Consider the following 21,475-nt stretch of genomic DNA (forward strand, 5'->3'; position numbering starts at 1 on the left):
AGATAAGCCTGATGGAGAAAGGAATAGAAAGTTATTCAGATAGGATCAGACAAAAAGCGGTGGGAGGAGGATGACAGAGCATAAATGCCAGCATAGACCAGTTGGGCAATGGTTTGTTTGTGTTGCAAATTCTAAGATTGAGCAGAAGTGGAAATCTGGTTAAGACTAAAAAGTCTACCAGCTATGGCAAGCTCCTGGTCTGAGTACACCCGTGTAACTACATTTAATACCACATCTACACAGTCTTATCCACATGATTTCAACAAGTAGTAAATTTTGTAGATTGCAGTAAGTTTTTCTAAAATAACCCAAGAGCGAGCTGGGATTTGGTTAAAGCTTTATACATTCTTCACTCTTCAAGCTGGGTTACTCAAAATAAAACAGTATTTGAAAAATACATAAATAAAAAAAACAGAAAATGCTGGAAAAGCTCAGTTTTGGCAGCACACTTCAGAAGAGCCAAATTGACTCAAAATGTTAACACTGTTCCTCTCTCCACTGATTCTGTCAGACCTGCTGAGTTTTTCTAGCATTTTCTGTTTTTATTTCGGATTTTCAGCAACCACACAAGTTTGCTTTTATATTTGAAAAATTCATGGGGTTTGCACAATTACATTACAGACAAAATAGAGCTTGGGTGTTACTGAATTTTGTAAATATGCAAATTAAATGAGGTGATGTATTTCAAATAAAATGATCTACTTACAAACTGTCCTGAGATTGTGTGTACTGGGAAAACAAGTGGGAATCCTGAGATGCATCCAAATTATTGTACATTGCAGGAATGTCAGTCCTGTTTTGGGGGAAAATAAATTTTAAAATGGACAAAACTTTTTAAACAATCACATTGCTTATTTGGATAGATTACCATGTTCCAAGTTTGTCACAAAAAACTGCGTAAAATACTTAATGCGCTTGTTTTACAATAATCATATTGTATTCTTAAAGTAAATACTATATAGAATGTAAAGACAGTGAATGTAGAGTTGGTCAAACAAGAAATAAAAACACTCGGTACTCAAAAAAAAAAATCAAAATAAATATGACATTCATCTTCATACTGATAATGTTAGAATCAGAATATGACAACAGATGGAGTTGTAGACCTTAGTAAAGGGCAACATGTCCTCGTACCTCATTCCTAAATGGTGTGCCTCAGTCCAGTTTTCCTCTCTGCAGCCCCTGGGAAATAAGCACACTGCCTAGACAATGATCACAGTTGTTTCTTCAACCTACCTCTTTGTCTGTAACACCTCTTTCTGATGTTCTGTCAATATCCGCTGTTTAGGTTCAGGTGGTATAAACACAAAATCTATCGATTTCTCCTCCTCTAGAAGTAGCTCTCGTCGTGGCACTTTGGGAGAAGAAAAATCTAGCTTCAACTGGAACGGGAGAGCGCGAGAGTGGGAGAGGAAAAAGAGATTTAATTTGTCTCATCCAAACAAAGAATATATAGCAAAGAGCCTAAACAGTCCACAAACAAGAGCAGTGTTAACAAACCTGCTCTAAATATATTCTTACTGCAATACTCAAATTCTAAAACATAACATTTTGTTTCCAAATAGAAATTTTGGTGTTCTGAAATTCAACAATGCTAGATGGTTACAAATCAATGCTAAACCACCGAACTGAGCATCACACCAAAAAAGTCCTACTGGATAGTTTGCATTAGCTCTCCAGAAAGGTATATAAAGGTAAATAAAATTTCATATGGGATAGGAGCGTCTTAAATGTTTAATAAGTTTTAAATTTTTACAACTTTGAAGCTGTAATTTCAAATGCTCACATCAGCATTAGGTTAGCAATGCTTTGAATTCACTGTCATTATTTTATACATCCAGTCTCATTCAAGTGCAAAACATTTGTACTCAACTTACTTTTGCTGGAGTTTGAGGCAAACTCTTCTCTCTTAGTTCTTCGGCTCTAGCAAGCAATGATTCTCTTTTTCCAACTGAATTAACTTGCACACCGCTGACTTTAGCATCTAACTGGGAATTTTCTGACTGCAATAAAGAATACATAAAAAGTGCACTGATGCAGCTGATCACAGAATACTTAGTAGCCAGCACATGTATTCTTCACCTACAGCAAAGAATCAAAAGGAGTAACAGAGATGTTAGGATGGGTTCAGCTCTTGGGAATGGGTAGGCTTAAAAAAAAACTTGAAATTGTTGCTATGTCTCTGTTTCAGAACTACATCTCATGGTCTACATGTTTCCAGGTTAAGGAACCTTATTGACCAATACCTGATTAAAAAGCCAGTTTAAAAGTGCTGTATCTTTTAAATTTCAGTTGAGAATGCCTAAAACATGGAGACTATTTGGTGGTGGTGATGGGGGGGTGGGGGAGTGTTGTCACAACTAATGTCACCTTCAAAATCCACTCCCCCCCACCCCCCCCAATCTAATGTCACCTTCAAAATCCAAAAAACCTAAGCATTACATATTGGCAAAACAAAACACATTTCTGAAAAAGAAGTTTCCCTATGAAAGTGGGTGCCACTAGTACTGATTGACCATTCCTAGCTGTCCAGAGAAGGTGCAGTGGGCTGTATTCTCAAACCATTGCAGTCTTTATGGTGAAGATGTTTTAAAAATTTTAGTGATTTTCATGCAACAGAGCAGGTTGCTGAGTCACTTCAGAAGGTAATGAAGAGTCAATCATGGTGTGGGATTGCCAAATATAGACCAGCCCATCTAAAGGCAGCAGGGTTCCTGACCTAAAAAATTAGTGAAGCAATTATGTTTATACAACAGCAAGCTTCATGGCCCCTTTAATGACACCAGCGTTATTTATTTAAAAAAGAAACAAAATTCTCCGACTGATTTGCTGACAATTGAATTAATATTCTCTGGTTACTAATCCAGCAACATCTACACTACTCTACCCTTGCATTTTTGTTGAAAGTGCAGGATTAAATATTTTGCTGTTTGTAGAATTGGACTATTCAAAAAGTGAGCAGTGCAGTACATTTGCGGCTAGGAATGTCATGATTTGCTCACATAACTAATAAAGAAGTATTCTCATATACGTTCGAAAATACGAGAATCTTACCATAGGACATTTAGATCTTGAGGTTTAGAACATTTATTTTGAATTCTTGTCTCATTAAGAGTATGCTAGTGCTTTGTCACAGCAGAAAAATCAAGAGAGTGCTTTAAAAACTTACCAAATCTGAGTAAGGCTCATTTGATTCTTCAATCAATTCTAATGTCTCAAAGCCAGGCAATATTATGGGGGTTTTCTGCTTGACCTGACTTAATACTGACCTACAGCAAAGCAAAAACTCAACATGTCAGGTACACTTTAAAAGACCTCTGGAGAGAAAGTTCAAACAATTACAACACGTTACTACTTCAGAAGGAATATGACATTAAAAAGTTAGACAATGTTGAAATTTACAAATCACAAATTAAAGTTTAAAAATCAGCAAATCTTGCAACAGTCATTTAAATGGGGCAGGAAGTTTCGTTTTAATGTCATTTTGTACCATGTCTGACTTGGGACCCCATGACCCGATTGGCGCCATTTTGAAATGGCACCTCCATCACTGCCAACCCTCTTGCTCACCGACTCAAGGTTGCAGCTTACCTCTGCAACTGAAGCTGCACTCGCTACCTTTCGCTGCTCATCTCCTAAAACGTCACTCATGGCGAGGGTTTGGAAGAGGGAAACGGCAAGCAGGGTTAAGTAGAAAGTATTACTATGTTTCTTTTATATTTTAAACTGATTTAACTTTAAAAGTTATTTCATTTACAAATGCAGGAGTTTAGCAATGTAATGTATTTCAACTTACAGGGTATAATGCTTTTCTGAGGGGAAACATCCCACAAAACCTAACTACAGCTTTTACATTGGTTGAAGGCATTTGATAAAGTGCCACATCAAAGGTTATTACAGAAAATAAAAGCTCATGGAGTAGGGGGTGAACATATTGGCATGGATAGAAGATTGGCTAGCTAACAGGAAGCATAGGGTTGGCATAAATGAGCCTTTTTCTGGTTGGCAGAGCTAGATAAATTATTGATTAACAAGGGGGTGAAAGGTTATCAGGGCAAGCAGGGATGTGAGGTTGAGGTTACATTCAGATCAGCCATGATCTTATGGAATGGCAGAGCAGGCTTGAGAGGCCGAGTGGCCTATTCCTAATCCGTATGTTCGTAATGGAAAAAAATCTTTCACTTAATATTATTGGATTTCAAGCTGCACTTTCCAGGAATGCAACTGCAATGTTAAGTGAGGACTTACTCTATAGTTAACTATGCGAATAAATAAGCTGAAGGGATACACAATAAGACAATGTAAGCCTGGCCAATCAAGTCTTGAAGCACGTTAAAAATAAACTCAAGCAAAGCTTGATCAGAATGGTTTTCAATTCAACAGAAGCAATTTATAATAATACATCCAAAAACATGTAAAAACAGTCACACTCACTTAATTTGTTGTGGATAGTTTAACGCTATACTTTTGGCAAATGTAGCATTCCAAAACTGTGTGGTCTGGTTCCTGATCTGACGGTTCTTGTGTAGGAAAGTGGTGCTGAGCAGTGATGACAGTTGTTCCAGCAAGTCGCTGTCATAGGTCGATGTGTAACGGGATTGTAGGCAGAGAAGAATATCCGCGTGCAGCTTCTCCAGCTACAGGGAAGAGCAACAATTCAATCACAAAACTAGTCCAGGCATTTTATATTTTGAAAATGGTTTAATCAAAAACTACCACAAAAACAGAAAAATTCCAACCCCACCTTTTTGTATGAAGATTCAAACCCAACAGGTTGAGAACACACAAAACCCATTATCAAAGTTATTCCACCTCCAATATTCGAGTATATACAGGGCACAAGGAGGAAAATCGGAGATACAACTCCCTATTTTACATTTACATTCTCCTATTTTAGGGGAGGCGATGGCATAGTGATATTGTCACTGGACTAGTAATCCAGAGACCTAGGGTGATGCTCTGGGTTTGAATTGAATTAAAAGCAGGAATGAAAAGTCTAATGATGACCATTGTCGATTGTTGTAAAAATTAATCTCGTTCACTAATGTCCTTTAGAGAAGGAAATCTGCCGTCCTTACCTGGTCTGGCCTACATGTGGCTCCAGACCCACAGTAGTGTGGTTGACTCTTAAAATGCCCTCTGAAATGGCCCAGCAAGCCACTCAGTTGTATCAACCACTACGAAGTCTCAAGAGAGGGATGAAACTGGAGGCAACAGCAAATTCAGCCCTGTCGACCCTGCAAAGTCCTCCTTGTTAACATCTGGGGGCTAGTGCCAAAATTGGGTGGGCTGCCTCACAGATTAGTCAAGCAACAGCCTGACACAGTCATCCTCATATCAGATAATGTTCCAGGCACAACCATCACCACCAGCAGGACAGTCCCAGCAGAGGTGGCGGCACAGTGGTATACAGTCGGGAGGGAATTGCCCTGGGAGACCTCAACATCAACTCAGGACCTCATGAAGGTCTCATCAGGTCAATCATGGGCAAGGAAACCAATCGCTGATTATCACGTAGCGCCCTCCCTCAGTTGATGAATCAGTACTCCTCCATATTGAAGAGTGGCTCGATAGCACCACTACTGACTGAGCTGGCCAAGTCCTAAAGGGCATAGTTGCTAGACTGGGTCTGCAGCAGGTGGTGAAGGAGCTAACAAGAGGGAAAAACATACTTGACCTCATCCTCACCAACATGCCTGCCGCAGATGAAGCTGTCCATGACAGCATCCGCAGGCGTGACCACCGCACAGGTTATTGAGGAGATGAAGTTCCGCCTTCACATTGAGGATACCCTCCACCGTGTTGTGTCGCACTACCACCGTGCTAAGTAGGAACAGATCTAGCAACTCAAAACTGGGCATCCATGATGCACTGTGGGCTATTAGCAGCAGCAGAATTGTACTCAAACACAATCTGTAACCTCACAGCCCGGCATATCACCACTCTACCCTCACCATCAAGCCAGGGGATCAACGTTGGTTCAATGAAGAGTGCAGGAGGGCATGCCAGGAGCAATGCCAGGCATACTTAAAAAGTGTCAACTTGTTGAAGCTGTAACACCGAACTACTTGCATGCCAAACAGCATAAGCAGCAAGTGATAGATGGAGCAAAGCAATCCCACAACCAATGGATCAGATCAACGTTCGGCAGCCCTGCCACATCCGGCCATAAATGGTGGTGGACAATAAAACAACTCATTGGAGGAGGAGGCTCCACAAATATCCCAATCCTCAATGATGGAGAAGCCCAGCATATCAGTGCAAAAGATAATGCTGAAGCATTTGCAACAATCTTCAGCCAGAAGTGCTGAGTGGATGATCCATCTCTTCCTCCTCGAGGTCCCCAGCATCACAGATGCCAGTATTCGTTCAGCCAGTTCAACTGACTCCATGTGATATCAAGAAACAGCTGAAGGCATAGTGCAAAAGCTATGGGCCCTGACAATATTCTGGCAAAAATAATGAAGATTTGTTCTCCAGAATTTGCCCTCCTGCACCACACCAAGCTCTTCCATAACAGTTACAATACTGGCATCTACCCAACTATATGGAAAATTGTCCAAGTATGTCCTGTACACAAAAAGCAGGACAAACCTAACCCGGCCAATTACCGCCCCATCAGTCCACTCTCCTTCATCAATGAAGTAATGGAAGGGGTCATCAACAGCGGCACTTGCTTAGTAATAACCTGCTCAAGACACCCAGTTTGGGTTCCGCCAGGGCCACTCAGCTCCTGACTTCAATACAACCTAGGGTCAAACATGGACAAAAGAGCTCAACCCCCGAGTGCAGTTTCTGATGGGAGCTGAACCGGTTTGCTTCAGTGCTGCCAATGTCAAGTTGGAGAAGGTTCTGGGTCATCATAACTTGACGACAAAAAATAAAATCAGACAACATAAAGCAATTATAGAGTTCAGGGCAGTGCAGCATCACAGTTGGGTAAACTTTAAACTTCAAGAATGTCAAAGTTGATTACATTACTTCTGGGGCTGGGGGGAAAATGAAGCAATTCCCATGCAGTCCTTATATTACCACCTTATCTCTCCCAGATTAGAGTATGACCAGTCTAACAGGTTACATAAACTTTTAGTTCTCTCAGCCAGAAATTGGCACATAGCAAAACCACAGGATGGGAAAGGAGAAAGTGTAAATTAATCAGCAATCATTATGCAATTTATAATTGTTTACCTTGTTGCACAGATGAGTGGTGTACACCTTTGAAGTCCCATTAACTGGACTAAAGAAAGAAAAATATGAACAGTGAGAAATGAAATGTAGTGACATAAGCAACAAACAGTGACAATAAAACAAAGCACCAGCAAGCCAGTGAGATCAAACAGCTTCCATTATAATAAACCTAGTTACGTAACCAAATAAAAGGACACATCAACAAACACAGAACTCTGTAAACTACAAAGGTAAAAAGTAGAAGCACAGGCAGTATCAATCTGAACCAAGGCTGATGCTTGGCTACTTCAGAGAAACTTGCATCCCATTTGAAACAACCAACCCCCAGACACCCAAGAGTCTGAGTATGCAGTGAAACCATAAAGCCACTTTGCAAAGTGACCCAAGACATTCCAAATCATTTTTGAACATGATCGACTGTTGCATCTGCTCAAAGCTAGTGATTGAGTAAACCAGTGATTGTAAGTAGCAGTTTCAAAACAACTTAAATAACACCTTACAATGATGGCAATAAATGCTGGTCTTACCAGCAATGCCTACATCCTGTAAATGAATAAAAAACAAGCATCTACACAGAAGTTATAACACAAAAACAAGCTTTGGCCCATTCTGCTTTCATGTTTACCATTCACACCTTTTATTCCCTTCCCCTTCAAATCATTTATCCAATTTACTCTTAGATGTTGACAACCTGCTGCAAGTGCCAATTCCAAAAGGTGCATTCCATAACCTCATAAGTCTCAACATAAAGTGGTTTCTCCTGTACCCTGTCCGAAATCTGCAAGTTTAATCTCATGTCCATGCCTCTAGTTTTACAGCCCTCAGTCACTGAAGATTTGTTTTCTGCCTCACCTAGTCATGTATATTTTAAGCAGTTCTTTTCAAATTATCAGTAATTTCCTGTGCTTGCAAAAATGTCCCCAATTCATGATGCTTGTGTATTTGTTTCTTCACATTATACACTTAGTGAATCTGCGCTTGCTTCTACTTCCTTCAATGAGAAATCCAAAACTACACAGTATTCTAAAATGTGATATATTCACAAGTGAAGCTCATTTTTTATATACTGTATCTCTTGCCATAAATAATTTTCTATTAGCTTTTCAAAAAATAGATTTAACTATTTAAAATGCTGTTTTTGCTATGACCCAAATCCTTCCGTTCCTCTACATCAACCAGTCCCTATGTACTCTATCAAAATGTACCAGCATACATTTACTGACATTCCATTTGCTACATTTTTGCTCATTCTATCACTATCTCCTTATAGCTTTCTTTCAACCTCAAAAATTATTTACTATGCTTTCTTACTGTTCTTTGAATTTAGACACCGCTGGATTAGTCTAGTAACACTACTGCATTGCCCTCAACTCTTAGCGTTTTTTTCATTCTAACCAGTTTTAAAATAGAATCTGTTACCTATACCCTTTAATCTTCTCCACGTCTGTGTGGTGTTTTATCTAATGCTTTCGGAAGGTCCATATATAGCACATTCATGACATTTCTATCATCTCTTCAACTTTCCTAATTTTGTTGGCTGTTTATAATTAATTTCTCTGACTCATTTAGTACTTTTATCTTTCTTTGAAGATTCCAAAATTTACCCTACCACACCCATGCAATTATCCAGGTTAGTTTGGCTTTCTTCTGTTATATATACTTGTGATATTAGACATGCATCTTTTTGTGGATTCCTCAAATCAAAAGAAAGCTAGAGCATTTGCAATCAGAGAACCTTCCCAAAATACAAAACCTTTTAATTGAACTGAACAAAGGAGTAATTAATCTCTAATTGACCTTGATTATAGCAAATTAGGCTTTGTGGTAAGACAGATAAGGTTACACACAGTTACACTATATCAGCAGATTAATACATAGCACATTAGAGATATAATGCTACTTAGCACTGATTTGCTGTGAGCAAAGTCACAATCTTTTATTATCTCATTGAACAGATAAACAGTTAACTGTAATGCACAAAATGATAATACATACTTTGAAGCCCTTTCATAGAAGATTGATATAGAGCCTGCCAAGTTGGTTAAGACTGCTTGAATTGCTGAAGCCAGGGACAGATGATTGAAGATACTGGACAGAATGCCAACAATACCAACTCCAATAGATACCATTCCTGCTGTTGGCATATCAAATTGAGATTCTTTGGAGCTTAGCTCATGAAAAGCACTTGTGATTTTCAATAAAAGCTTAAGCAGTGAAGTTAGGTTTCCTAGAGGTTCCTGTTTTTTCGTTAGCCAGTGGGTAGGGGTGTGTGGTGCTAGAGGAGGGGAAAAAAAATGGACAGTTGAGTTATTCACGGTAATAACACAAATGCAAATAATACAAGCGGGCCTTCCAAATGTAACATTCTTAGATATTTGAAAACATTTTAGTGAATCTTTGTAATTAAGCAGGTTAATGTCAGCAGGAGGAAATGAAGTAACTTAACTGTGCTTTGCCAATCATAAGGACATGCATTTACATAGTTAAATCATCTCTGCCAATAATAGTCTTAAACCCAGCTTCAGAACTTATCAGTTTTTAAAAAAACAAACTCACATCAACCATTTCTATTGTGAATTTAGTATCCAGTTGGAGGTGACATCTTGCTCTGTATCTATGCTAGCTAGGATCTGGGTTGTGACAGCCTAAACGTCATGTTTGATCTGGATTCAAAGGACATGAACAAAAGGACAGCATGCTACTCCATTCTAGCAATGTTAATTTAAGTACAGTGCTTTATTCTGACATTATGGTTCTCAGCCACTAATTGTGTAGGAAGCAATGAGCAAATCACTTCAGATGTCATGGCAATCTCTAATAAATTATCTAGTTCAAAAAATGGGACAGAAAACAAGACTTATCAGAATTCTTTGTAACCATTTAATTGTCGAAAAGAATCTTGATGAGAAGGCCTTTTAAGAAAAAAATGACAGGAATAGGTGTTATTCTGATTTAATGCCTCATAGTCCCACATATCAAGTTAGATTTGGAAATGATGGATGAAGTAAAATATTTTATTGCCTCATATGGGGTTGGAATAAAGTGAATCTGTGGTAAATGCTGCTTAGATAACATCTAACCTTTAAAGCTATAAATCTTTCAACTTATAAGAAGTATTTGTGGTGAGGCTATTGGGGCGGTGGGGGGGGTACTTACAGTTTGATTTTTGCTGAAATTTTGAGAACTGAGAGAAGTCAACACACTCAACCATCACATTCAGGACATGAACAATGGCATCCAATGTGGATAAGTTCTGGAGAAAGGGGAGAGGAAACCACAATAAAAGTATTCTTTTACTCGGTTATGATGTCTTTAATATACAGCAGCAAGGTTGACAGAGATGACAGTCCATTCATTCAATAAAACCCAAGCCTCCCACCAGGCTACCTTAGACAATTGCAGAGTTTTCACCTCCACAATTAACCCGAAGTGCAATTTATTAGCTGATTACACTCAACTGCCCTGTTATTATTCCTAAATTATATTAGCATGTCATAGATAAGCTGAGTTGTAACCTAGATTCACTTTTCTATACTGTTTGCCACTTTATATACCTCTCCAATGTGACCTCTCAGTTGGCTCCTCTCAAGGCTGAAAAGCCCAAAATTTCCAAGTTTTCCTCCATAAGTCATTTTAGGGATTGGACTAGAGATTCTTCTCTGAACTGCCTTGAATGTGCTTCCTTGGACAGTGCTGAGCTGAGCACGCAAGCTACCATCTGATTCTAAGCAACACAGTTAAAGCATGACATCCTCCAACTTGCACACTGTTTAGGCTGTATAGTTCAGTTCTCTGCTTTGTTGTATGCCTGATTGGCCTGATAAAGGAAGACTATAAAATATGTGCTATTTTCCTATCTTACCCCCATTACATCCTGTGAATAATTAAAGCAAATACCCAATTATTTTAAATTCTATGATAACGAAGCATAATTCCTGCACCTTTGCTGGTGTTCCTGGTTCTAAGGATTCATGGTTTCATATCATCAGTTACAGGTAGCCTGGGAACAGGTAGCACAATCTCTCCTAGCTTAAGTTACAATTTAGGTATTATATTTCATTAAGATTCAATGCTTCCAGATTAGAGATAATTTAGCAATATGTACAGTTAAAGCACTCAATACTGAATATTGACAAATCAGTTCCATCTAAAGCACCCTGCTGCTTACATAGCTACTTACAGATAAGGTGACATCATCCAATGTTGATAAGATTTTGGCACTTAGTTCCTCGCAGCATACATTGGCTTCTGCTGTTGCCACCAGAGCTGCGCAACGCGCAAATGTTTTATACAACTCGGCCCATGTTCTCAGCAGGGACTTCATTGTAGGCTGAAGGGCAGAAGAGAATGTTTCATCTTATAGCTACGTAAACACACATCCATTCAATATAAACAGGAACAATGACATTCTTCATACACTACCTTTAATCATTAACCAAATCTGGAATGCACACCTATGACATACAAAATTGATCAATTCTACGTGGTCTATATAGTTGTGGTCACTTCTGCTTAAATAGGCTGACAGCAAGGATGTTATTGTCACCCTGCCCCCACAACACAAAAGTTTCACCCTTCCCACTCATAAGCAATGTCAACTTTAACCAATACCCCTGGCACTGTCCCATCCCAAGTGACACACAATTTCTGTCTTGATCACTCACTCCCCATCCCTCCATCAAGAATAATGTCCCTAACCAATGTCGTCACCAACCCCCTGCTGAGCTAAAAAAAGTGTTAGGATGGGAGGCCTTTAAAATTATGAATGTTTTAGATACAGGTGAAGTGAGCAAGTTACTTAATGTGAATAACAAGCATAGCACCAGAAGATATAGATAAAAAAAAACCGTGGAGAACGGTTAGAAATCAAGGAAAAACGTTTTCCCTGTCCCAGGGTAGGTTATAGGGGCTGAACGACCTACTCCTATATTCCCCGCTTAGAAGGTGTGGGGGCAAGTTGAATCAATTATTCCCAGCAGCTAGCACCAGTAAATAAGGAACTAGATTGATGCATCAAGAAAGGGGAGGGAGTGGGAGGAGTTAAAAGCTAAAATTAGCACTATTTCCGGAGAAATTTCACAGAAGGAACTGGATATTCACTAAAGTAGGATTAAACAGGTGAGGTGAGAGGAAGTACCTGTGGGCCTAACAGGCCAGACAGCCTTTGTCTCAACTTTGCATTCTTAGATAACTTCAAAATGGAGAATAAAGTCAATTCTTCAGCATTATTTTTATTTTCAAAAGTCCTTATTGGTTATGCAAAACATGATGTTTAATTGGTTGCACGCGATACAGATTAGCTGAGCCTTAGCCAGTGAAATACAATAAACTAAAATTGGAAAGATGCAGCAGCATGTAAAACTGACCTTTCAGATTTGTCATGACTTGCATTACATAGTATATACAGCACAGAAGCAGGACACTGAGCCCAACTGCTCTATGCCAGTGCTATGCTTTATGCGCCACATGGGTCTCTTCCTAAACCTCTTCATTTAACAGCATACTCTTCTATTCCTTTCTGACTTCTGCTTATCTAGCTTCCTCTCAGATGCATTTATGCTATTCGTCTTCACTACTTGTGGTAGCAAGTTCCACATTCATTCCACTCTTTGGGGAATAGAAGTTTCTCCTGCCTTTCCTATTAACTTTATTGATGATTATTTTACACATGTACAGTCCCTAGTTTTGGTCTCCACTCCCATCTTCTCTACATCTACCCTATCAAGCCCTTTCATAGTTTTAACAACCTCTTATCAGGTTACCGCTCAGCCTCCTCTTTTCTTAATAGAGAGCCTCAAGTCTGCTTAGCCCTTCCTGAGAAGGGTAACCTGTCAATTCTGGTTTCAACCTTGTAAATTGTTCTTGTACTTTCTCCAGTGCCTCTATATCCATTTTATAACTGGAGACCAGAACTGTACACTATCTGTCTATATTACATAATTTTTCTACACAACCAAGAACATGGTTACCTGTGGAAAATTCTGCTTTGAAATCAACTGATTGATGGGTAGCGTCAAAGCAATGTACATAGCACTGAAATTATGTTCTAGTGCATCCCCTTGATTTACTTCATTTGTCTAAAGAAACAAAGAACAATGTAAAAGAACGCCATCTATACAATACCTTAAGTTTAAACAAGTGTAGAGTTTGATGGATATACTAAGTACATTAAAAATACTCTTGAGAACGTCCATTTAAAAATCACAGACAAAAGCTACAAGAATGAAATGGGGAAAGATGACAGTATTCCAACTTGTAACCTTCATACCTGGGTCACCCGCTCAGTCAATGGGTTAACGACAATGCTCCACATTCGCCAAAGGTGCTCCTTATTCACGACCAGTGCTGCAGACTGGTTAATAACATTTAAAACTGACTCGCTGAATGCCAATGAACACGTGGGACCAGACAGTCCATATCCAACAAGCATCTCAAGAATCATGAAAAACCTGAATAGAAGGTTAAAAGTAAAAAAATGGTAAGAGAAGGTGCTTGCTAGAAAATGTTCCAAAAATTATATGGGTCACAAATTTCCAAGTAATCAACTGCAATTTATTTTGAGAAACTGCTTGAAATGCTGTTACAATTTGTGAGCTTCGATCGTAAATATACAACTGACCCTCTAGCATCTTCTACAAAAATACTGCAAAAGAACAAAGATCCATCTCAGAAAGGTTAGACACAAGCAAATTCAAGGCATCAGATGAATTCAATTAAAAAAGTCCATGCCAATTAAAACCTTGCTCTTACAGTTATCAACTAGATCTATCTACTGGATTTTTGCTTTCTAACATTTCTTTGTTATAAGATCACAAGAAATAAGAGGAGTAAACCACCCCGTCTCTTGAGCCTGCTCCGCCATTCAATAAGATTAAGGCTGACCTGATCGTGGTTTTAACTCCACTTTCCTGTCTGCCCCCATATCCCTTGACTACTTTCTAGTAGAAAGTACAAAAATCTGTCTAACTCAGCCTTGAATAAATTCAATGAGCCAGCTTCCACTGCTCTCTGTGGAAGAGAATTCTATAGACTAACAACCTTCAGAAAAAAAAATTCTGTCTCTCTATCTTACATGGGACACCCCTTATTTTTAAACGGTGTGACTCTTCATCAGATGAAGAGTCATACGGACTCGAAACGTTAACGGTATTCCTCTCCACAGATGCTGTCAGACCTGCTGAGTTTTTCCAGCTATTTTTGTTTTTGCTTCAGATTTCCAGCATCCACAGTATTTTGCTTTTATCCCCTCAGAATCTTATATGTTTCAATAAAATCACCTCTTATTCTTCCAAACTCCAATGAGTATAGGCCCAACCTTTCCTCATACGACAACCCCTACATCCCAGGGATCAGCCTAGTGAACCTTCTTTGAACTGTTTCCAATGCAAGTATTACCTCCTTAAGTAAGGAGGCCAAAAAAATGTACACAACACTAAGTGTGTTCTCACCAATGCCCTCTACTGTTATAACAAGACTTCCTTACCTTTACACTCCACCCCCCTTACAATAGAGGCCAAGTTTCTATTGTACTCTATATACAAGCTTCATTTCACAATGCCCTGTAGATGCCTACAGCACAGGAGCTGCCATTTGGCCTATCCCATCTATACCAGCTCTCTGAAAGAGCAGTCTAATTTAGTCCCACTGCACTGCTCTTTCCCTATAGTCTCACATTTTTTGTTCTTTAAGTAGGTTCAATTTCCTCTTAAAGTTACTACTGAATCTGCTTCCACCATCCCCTCTCAGACAGTGCATCCCAGGTCATGATAACACACTGCATGAAAAGAATTTCTCATTTTCCCTCTGGCTTTTTTTTGGCCAATTATTTTATATCTGCATCCTCTGGTTACTGATCTTTCTGGCAGCAGCAGTTTCTCCCTATCTACTCCATGTTCAACGCTTTTGTGTATTTTCACTGTTTTCAATCTGTGGGCAGGGGAAGGAAGATTTTATTTTAACCAGGTAAAAAAAAAAATTATTAGCACAATAATTGGGAAAAAAACCCACTGAATCACAAGGCCAACAATTCATTATTTTTTTCCACCAAAGAAAATTACAGCTACAGAACACAATACCTAGAAAAAAAATCTCCACAATCCAAATCAAAACCATTATGAAAGGGCACATTATCCTACAAACACATGTAGAAATCAAGTAACAAAGTAACTTAGAAAATCCTTGGGGTTGACGATAAATTGCAGAGACACACCTTTCTTCAACCACACAGCCTTCCAGTAAACTGCTGTGAAAGAGCAGGATAATCATGAAGAGCGCAGGAGTGCCCTGAAAGTACAGTATAATGTTGATTTAAATTAATTGAATATCGATCACAGCAGCAACTAAGATTTTCTGGTTTCTAATAACCAGAAACAAAATAAGATAGAAGAGATTTGACACAAAGCTACAACAACAAAAATGCAGTTGGTCGATTAACACTGTATTCCCAACATACCTAACTACTGTATATATTCATGCCAATCACCTTGCACACATTCATATAAATTAGGTACATATAACTAGGAATATGTTTAACAGAAAGCAGTATGCACAGTGAGTCACAATGATAATCCAGCGAAAGACTTATAAATGCACAGTTGCTAATTTTTTTCATGTTTCATTACAAAAAAAATCCACAGGTATCTTTCTCAGCCTTCAGTTCTGTGTAAACAAGCAACATCTTTTACTTCCCACAGGAATCCTTTGTACTACCAAAGATTAAGATAAGTCTGCATGAATTGTTCTTGAATGCTATCAAGTTTTTACTATATTTTGGCAATATTTGTCAGCTTTGGACTAAATTGATCACTATAGATTAATTTCTTATGAGCACCAATGTGACTGGAAAATATATACAAGTGACAAAGTTTATGGGCAAAATAGTTAACCTATATATTTGTCTTAAGTAACCAATACTTTTTTGTAATCCAACAATGGGACGGAGATGGAAAATAACAGATAACAGTTGGAATTCACAACATTAGGCCAAGACACAGCAAGCAGCAGAGGCTGTGATTTTATTATAGAATGACTTGTAACTAAAATTTGAATTTAGTGAGTCAAGATAGATTAACTGGAAGCCAACTGTTCCTGGTGAATAACTTTTTAAGGAGTTTACATTTTGTTGCAACAGGTTGGTGGTGCAGGACACTTGAAGCTATTGTAACACATCACAGAATGGTAGTATCTATATGTAAATATCTAATCATGCTTGGCCTCCCAAATGCTTGAGATCATGAAGCCACCTCAAACTAATCAAGAGGAAAAAGTTTGCCAGAAGTTTGTAGGCCAAAGAGGAGCAGGAACAGACAGGGGTTCCAAAAAGCTTGCCAGGAGATCGGAGTGGGAGCAGAACGAATCAAACAGTGACATCGTAAACACAGAGAGGAGCACCAGAACACAAGACTTTTCACTTTTTTGTTTATTTAATATTTTTAGCATCTAATTGCAGGTAAAAGGAGCACAAGCATCAGGCAGAGGTAAAAATACTAAAAGTGATCTTAACTTAAGGGAAGGAGTGGAGTAGCTGGTAAGTTTTTTTCTTAAGTTTATTTCTGTTACATCAGTTAATAACTGAATAAACACTTGGATGGCAGGGCATTTCAGTCCCATGGAATGCACTTCCTGTTCCATTTGGGAACTCCAGAATGCTTCTCTTATCCTGGACATCTACATGTGAAGTAAGTGTTGTAGGCTGGAGGAGCTCAAGCAACAACTGGTGGTGCATTCATGAGGTTGGTCGCTACATGGATAGCATTTTTCTGGTTTTGACCACCCTACAGCTCAAGGGTGGGCAGGCAGAGAAGGACTGAGTGATCACTCAACTTGTCAAGCAGAACCCCTGACTGCATGTCACTATCCAACCGATAATCAGTTCTGAGTACTGGTGAGGGCAATGGTTCCTCTGGGGAATACAACCAGAGTCAAGCTCACTGTACCATGGGTAGTACAGCTGTGGCTTGGGCAAGGAGCAAGGTCAGGAAAGAAACAGTGGTAGAAAATTCAACAGTTAGGGAGCAGACATTGCAGATGCTGATGTGACACCAGGATAGCATACTGCCTCCCTGGTACCAAGCTCAAGAACTTCACTGAACATTGGCAGAAGATTGAGGGGAGAGAGTGAACAGCAGCCAGAGGTCACTGTTTATAATGGGACCAATGACATAGGAAGGGTGATAAGGTCTTACAGCAGATTTCAGGGAGCTAGGTGAGGAATTTTAAAAAGTGGATTTTAAAAAGAGGTCACAGACCTGAGCGGACATAGAAGCAGCAGAGGATGAGTGACAGTGCGAGACGCAGACCTGATTGAAGACTACAAGGGAAAGCCACTCCAAGCGGGTAGCTCGGCAGCTTTAGCCGCATGGACTGATGTCGAGCAAAGGGGTAACCTTTTTTGGGGGTCCCCTGTGCCCAGAGGCACCCCTCCCCAAGGTCATACCCCTACTTTAACCCTCCATGTCCTGGCCTCTCAAATCCAGCACCCCCTTCAAGAAATGGCTACAGGGCAGCCAGCATTAGCAGGGGATACCTTTCCCATTGACTTTTTGGGTGATGGGGCAGGAAATCCTGCCATCTGAAAAATCCTGCCCATCATTGCAAAGTGACCATGGCTGGGGCCTGAATATTCAAGGGTATTTGATTTTCAGAAGGAAAGGAAGAAAGGATAAGGTGGGATAGCTCTGTTAATAAAGAATGAGATCAGTGCAGTAGTGAAAAATGATCTTAGTCTGGAGGGTAAAAGGTATAGAATAAGGTTGGGTGGAGATAAGAAAAAGCAAAGGAAAGTCATTTTGGGATTTATAGCCCCCCCCACCAGTAGGTACACTGTGGGACAGACTATAAATCAAGAAATAATGTGGGCTTGTAAGAAAAAAGCTGCAATAATCATGCACAATTTTAATCTTCATATGGATTGGACAAATCAAAAGGTAGCCTGGAGGATGAGTTCACAGTGTATTTGGGGCTATTTCTCAGAAAAATATGCTCACCATCCTGACTTGGAACCAACCAGGGAATAAGCAATTTTAGACCTATAATGTGTTTTGAGGCAGGGTTAATTAATGACCTCATAGTAAAGGACCATCTTGGTAAGAGGAATCAAAACATGATGAATGTCACGTTCAGTTTGAGGGTGAGCAATGTAGGTGTTAAACTAGAGTCGTAAACTTAAATAAAGGCAATTACAAGGGTAAGATGACAGGAGTTGGCTAAAATGGAATGGGAGGGATAAGACAGTTGTGAAGCAGTTGCAGACATTTAAGTAATATTTCATAACTCTCAGATATAGACAAAGAAAATTTCTATGAGAACAGTGCATCATCCACGGCTACTTATCAAATTGAAAGAAAAGATGCAAATTGCTATGAAGATTATTGGTAGGCCAGAGGATTGAGAACATTTTAGAAGCTGGCAAAGGATGACTAAAAGCATAATGAAGAGGGATAAAATTGGAGTAAGTGAGAAAACTAGCATGGCATACAAAAAAAGTAAAAAAGCTTATCCAAGTATACAAAATGAAATGCCTTTTGGACATTGCTAAAGTGAAAATTGGTCCCTCAGAGGGAAAGACTGGGGGAATTAATAATGGGAAACAAAGAAATAGCAGAGGCTTTGAACAATTACTTTGTATCTACACAGTAGAAGACACAAAAAACTTTCCAAGATTAGTGGAAAATCAAGAGGCAAAAGGGAGGAAATTAAAACAATCACTATATACTAGGAATATTAGGAAAACTAATGTGACTAAAGGCTCACAAGTCCCTTGGACCAAAAAGACTGCATTCTAGGGCACAGAAGCTTAAAGTTGGCTGCAGAGATAATGGATGCAATGATTGTAATCTTGCGAAATTTCTTAGATTCTGGAAAGATCCCAATGAATTGGAAAAACACAAATGGAACACCTCTATTCAAGAAAGCAGGAAACTGTAGGCCAGTTAGCCTAACATCTGTCATTGGGAAAATCCTCAAATCCATTATTAAGGAGGTAGTTGCAGGTTATTTAGAAAACCATAACCCAATCAGGCAGCGTCAATGTGGTTTTGTGAAAGGGAAATTGTGTCCAACAAATTTATCTTTAAGGATGTAACAAACAGGTTGGATAAAGGGAAACCAGTAGATATGGTATATTTGGATGACCAGAAGGCATTTAATAAAGGTACCACTTAAAAGGTTACTGTACAAGATAACAGCTCACAGTGTTGGGGGTGATATATTCATATGGATAGAGGATTGGCTAATTAACAGGAAGCAAAGAAAGGATAGATGGATCATTTTCATGTTGGCAAACTGTAACAATTGGAATGCCACAGGGATCAGTGCTGGGGCCTCAACTATTTACAATCTATATTAATGACTTGGTTGAAGGGGCTGACGGTATCGTAGCCAAATATGCTGATGATACCAAGATAAGTAGGAAAGCAAGTTGTAAGGAGGATACAAGAGTCTGCAAATGGATATTCATAGGTTAAATGAGGGGGCAAAATTTGGCAGATGGCATATAATGTGGGGAAAATGTGAAGTTGTCCACTTTGGCAAGAAGAGTAGAAGAACAAAATATTTAAATTGAGAGGGGCTGCAGAATGTTCCAGCACAGAGGAATCTGTGTGCCCTTGTACATGAATCACAAAAACCAGCATGCAGATACAAGTAATTAGGAAGGCAAATAGAACGCTGGCATTTATTGCATGGGGGATGGCATACAGGGCATTGGTGAGACCTCACTTAAGAGTACTGCGTACACTTTTGGTCTCCTAACTTAGAAATGATTCACTAGACTGATTCCTGGGATGACAGGGTTGTCTTATGAGGAAAGGTTGAACAAGTTGAGCCTATACTCATTGGAGTTTAGAAAAATGAAACGCTATCTTATTGAAATATAAGGTTCTGAGGGAGCTTTACTGGGAAGGTGTTTCCCCAGGGAAACCTAGAACTAGGGCACATAGTTTAAGAACAAAGGATCTCACACTTAAGATGGAAGGGAGGAGGAATTTATTTTCTGAGGGCCATTTGTCTTTGGAATTCTCTTCCACAGAGAGCAGCAGAGGCTAAGAGAATAGTGAAGGTGAATGCGTAGATGGAGAGATGTCTTTAGGTTCTTGGGGCATTGGGACTAGGTTTGGGGTAGTTGGGACCTGAACCAATATCTTGACGCGGAAGTCCATTAGTGCTGTTGGGGTGCATTTACACTGACTTGGCAGTGGAATGGGAACCTGAACATAGATTCAGAAAGGTGATAAGCAAAACTGGAAATAAGGGCAGAAAATTAGAAAACAAGCATGTAAAGTCGAGGAAACGAAGGATAGAAATTGGACAAATGAATTGTTCAGTGATTCAGTGGCATAAACTTCAATACATGGAGTCTATGAATAAGGCAGATGAGATTAGGGTGCAGATGGACACTTGGAATTAGGATATCATAGCTATCACTGAAATGCAGTTTAAAGGAGGGGAGGAATGGCAGCTTAACATTCCTAGCAACAGGATGTTTTTATTCATTCATGGGATGTGGGCATCGCTGGCTAGGCCATCATTTATTGCCCATCCCGAACTAACTGCCCTTGAGAAGGTGGTGGTGAGCAGCCTTCTTGAACCACTGTAGTCCATCTGGTGTAGGTACACCCACATTGCTGTTAAGGGAGGGAGTTCCAGGGATTTGATCCAGCGAGTGAAGGAACAGTGATATAGTTCCAAGTCAGGATGATAAGTGGCTTGGTGGGAAACTTTCAGGTGGTGGTATTCCCATGTACCTGCTTGCCCTTCTAGGTGGTAGCAGTCGTGGGTTTTGAAGGTGCAGCCCAAGAAGCCTTGGCGAGTTCTTGTAGATATTACAGTGTTGCCACTATGCATAGGTGGTGGAGGGAGTGAATGTTTGTGGATGGGGTGCCAATCAAGCAGACTGCTTTGTTCTGGATGGTGTTAAGCTTGAGTGTTGTTGGAGCTATACTCATTCAGGCAAGTGGCAAGTATTCCATCACACTCCTGACCTATGCCTTGTAGGTGATGGTAAGGTTTTGGGGAGTCAGGAGATGAGTTACTCGCCTCTGATCTGCTCTTGCAGCCACAGCATTTATATGGCTAGCCCAGTTCAGTCTCTGCTCAACGGTAACCTCCAGGGTGTTGACAGAGGGAAATTCAGTGATGATAACGCCATTGAATGTCAAGGGACGATAATTAGATTCTCCTCACAGGATAAAGGGGATAAAAAGAGTAGGGTGGGGATGGAAACAATCACTGTTGTGAAGAGGGGTGATACGTAGAAAGAGCATCAAATGAGGCCATATGGGTTGAATTG

At 39.6% G+C, this 21,475-nt stretch overlaps 1 protein-coding gene across 3 annotated transcripts in view; it reads right to left on the minus strand.

Moving 5' to 3' along the window:
- Positions 1 to 21,475, minus strand: part of rif1 (replication timing regulatory factor 1) — a 92,383-nt gene that overhangs the window by 22,691 nt on the left and 48,217 nt on the right. For all 3 annotated transcript variants that reach the window (XM_041200481.1, XM_041200480.1, XM_041200482.1), the window contains 12 exons: positions 15,398 to 15,471; positions 13,457 to 13,637; positions 13,158 to 13,265; positions 11,369 to 11,518; positions 10,345 to 10,441; positions 9,184 to 9,463; positions 7,189 to 7,237; positions 4,435 to 4,637; positions 3,170 to 3,269; positions 1,878 to 2,003; positions 1,237 to 1,382; positions 707 to 793 (listed from right to left, as the gene is read on the minus strand). In XM_041200481.1, coding sequence (XP_041056415.1) covers positions 707 to 793; positions 1,237 to 1,382; positions 1,878 to 2,003; positions 3,170 to 3,269; positions 4,435 to 4,637; positions 7,189 to 7,237; positions 9,184 to 9,463; positions 10,345 to 10,441; positions 11,369 to 11,518; positions 13,158 to 13,265; positions 13,457 to 13,637; positions 15,398 to 15,471 — 1,601 coding nt within the window. The remainder of the gene's footprint in view (positions 1 to 706; positions 794 to 1,236; positions 1,383 to 1,877; positions 2,004 to 3,169; positions 3,270 to 4,434; positions 4,638 to 7,188; positions 7,238 to 9,183; positions 9,464 to 10,344; positions 10,442 to 11,368; positions 11,519 to 13,157; positions 13,266 to 13,456; positions 13,638 to 15,397; positions 15,472 to 21,475) is intronic.

The sequence above is a fragment of the Carcharodon carcharias genome, chromosome 12 (genome assembly GCF_017639515.1).
Source record: "Carcharodon carcharias isolate sCarCar2 chromosome 12, sCarCar2.pri, whole genome shotgun sequence".
Classification (NCBI taxonomy): Eukaryota; Metazoa; Chordata; class Chondrichthyes; order Lamniformes; family Lamnidae; genus Carcharodon; species Carcharodon carcharias.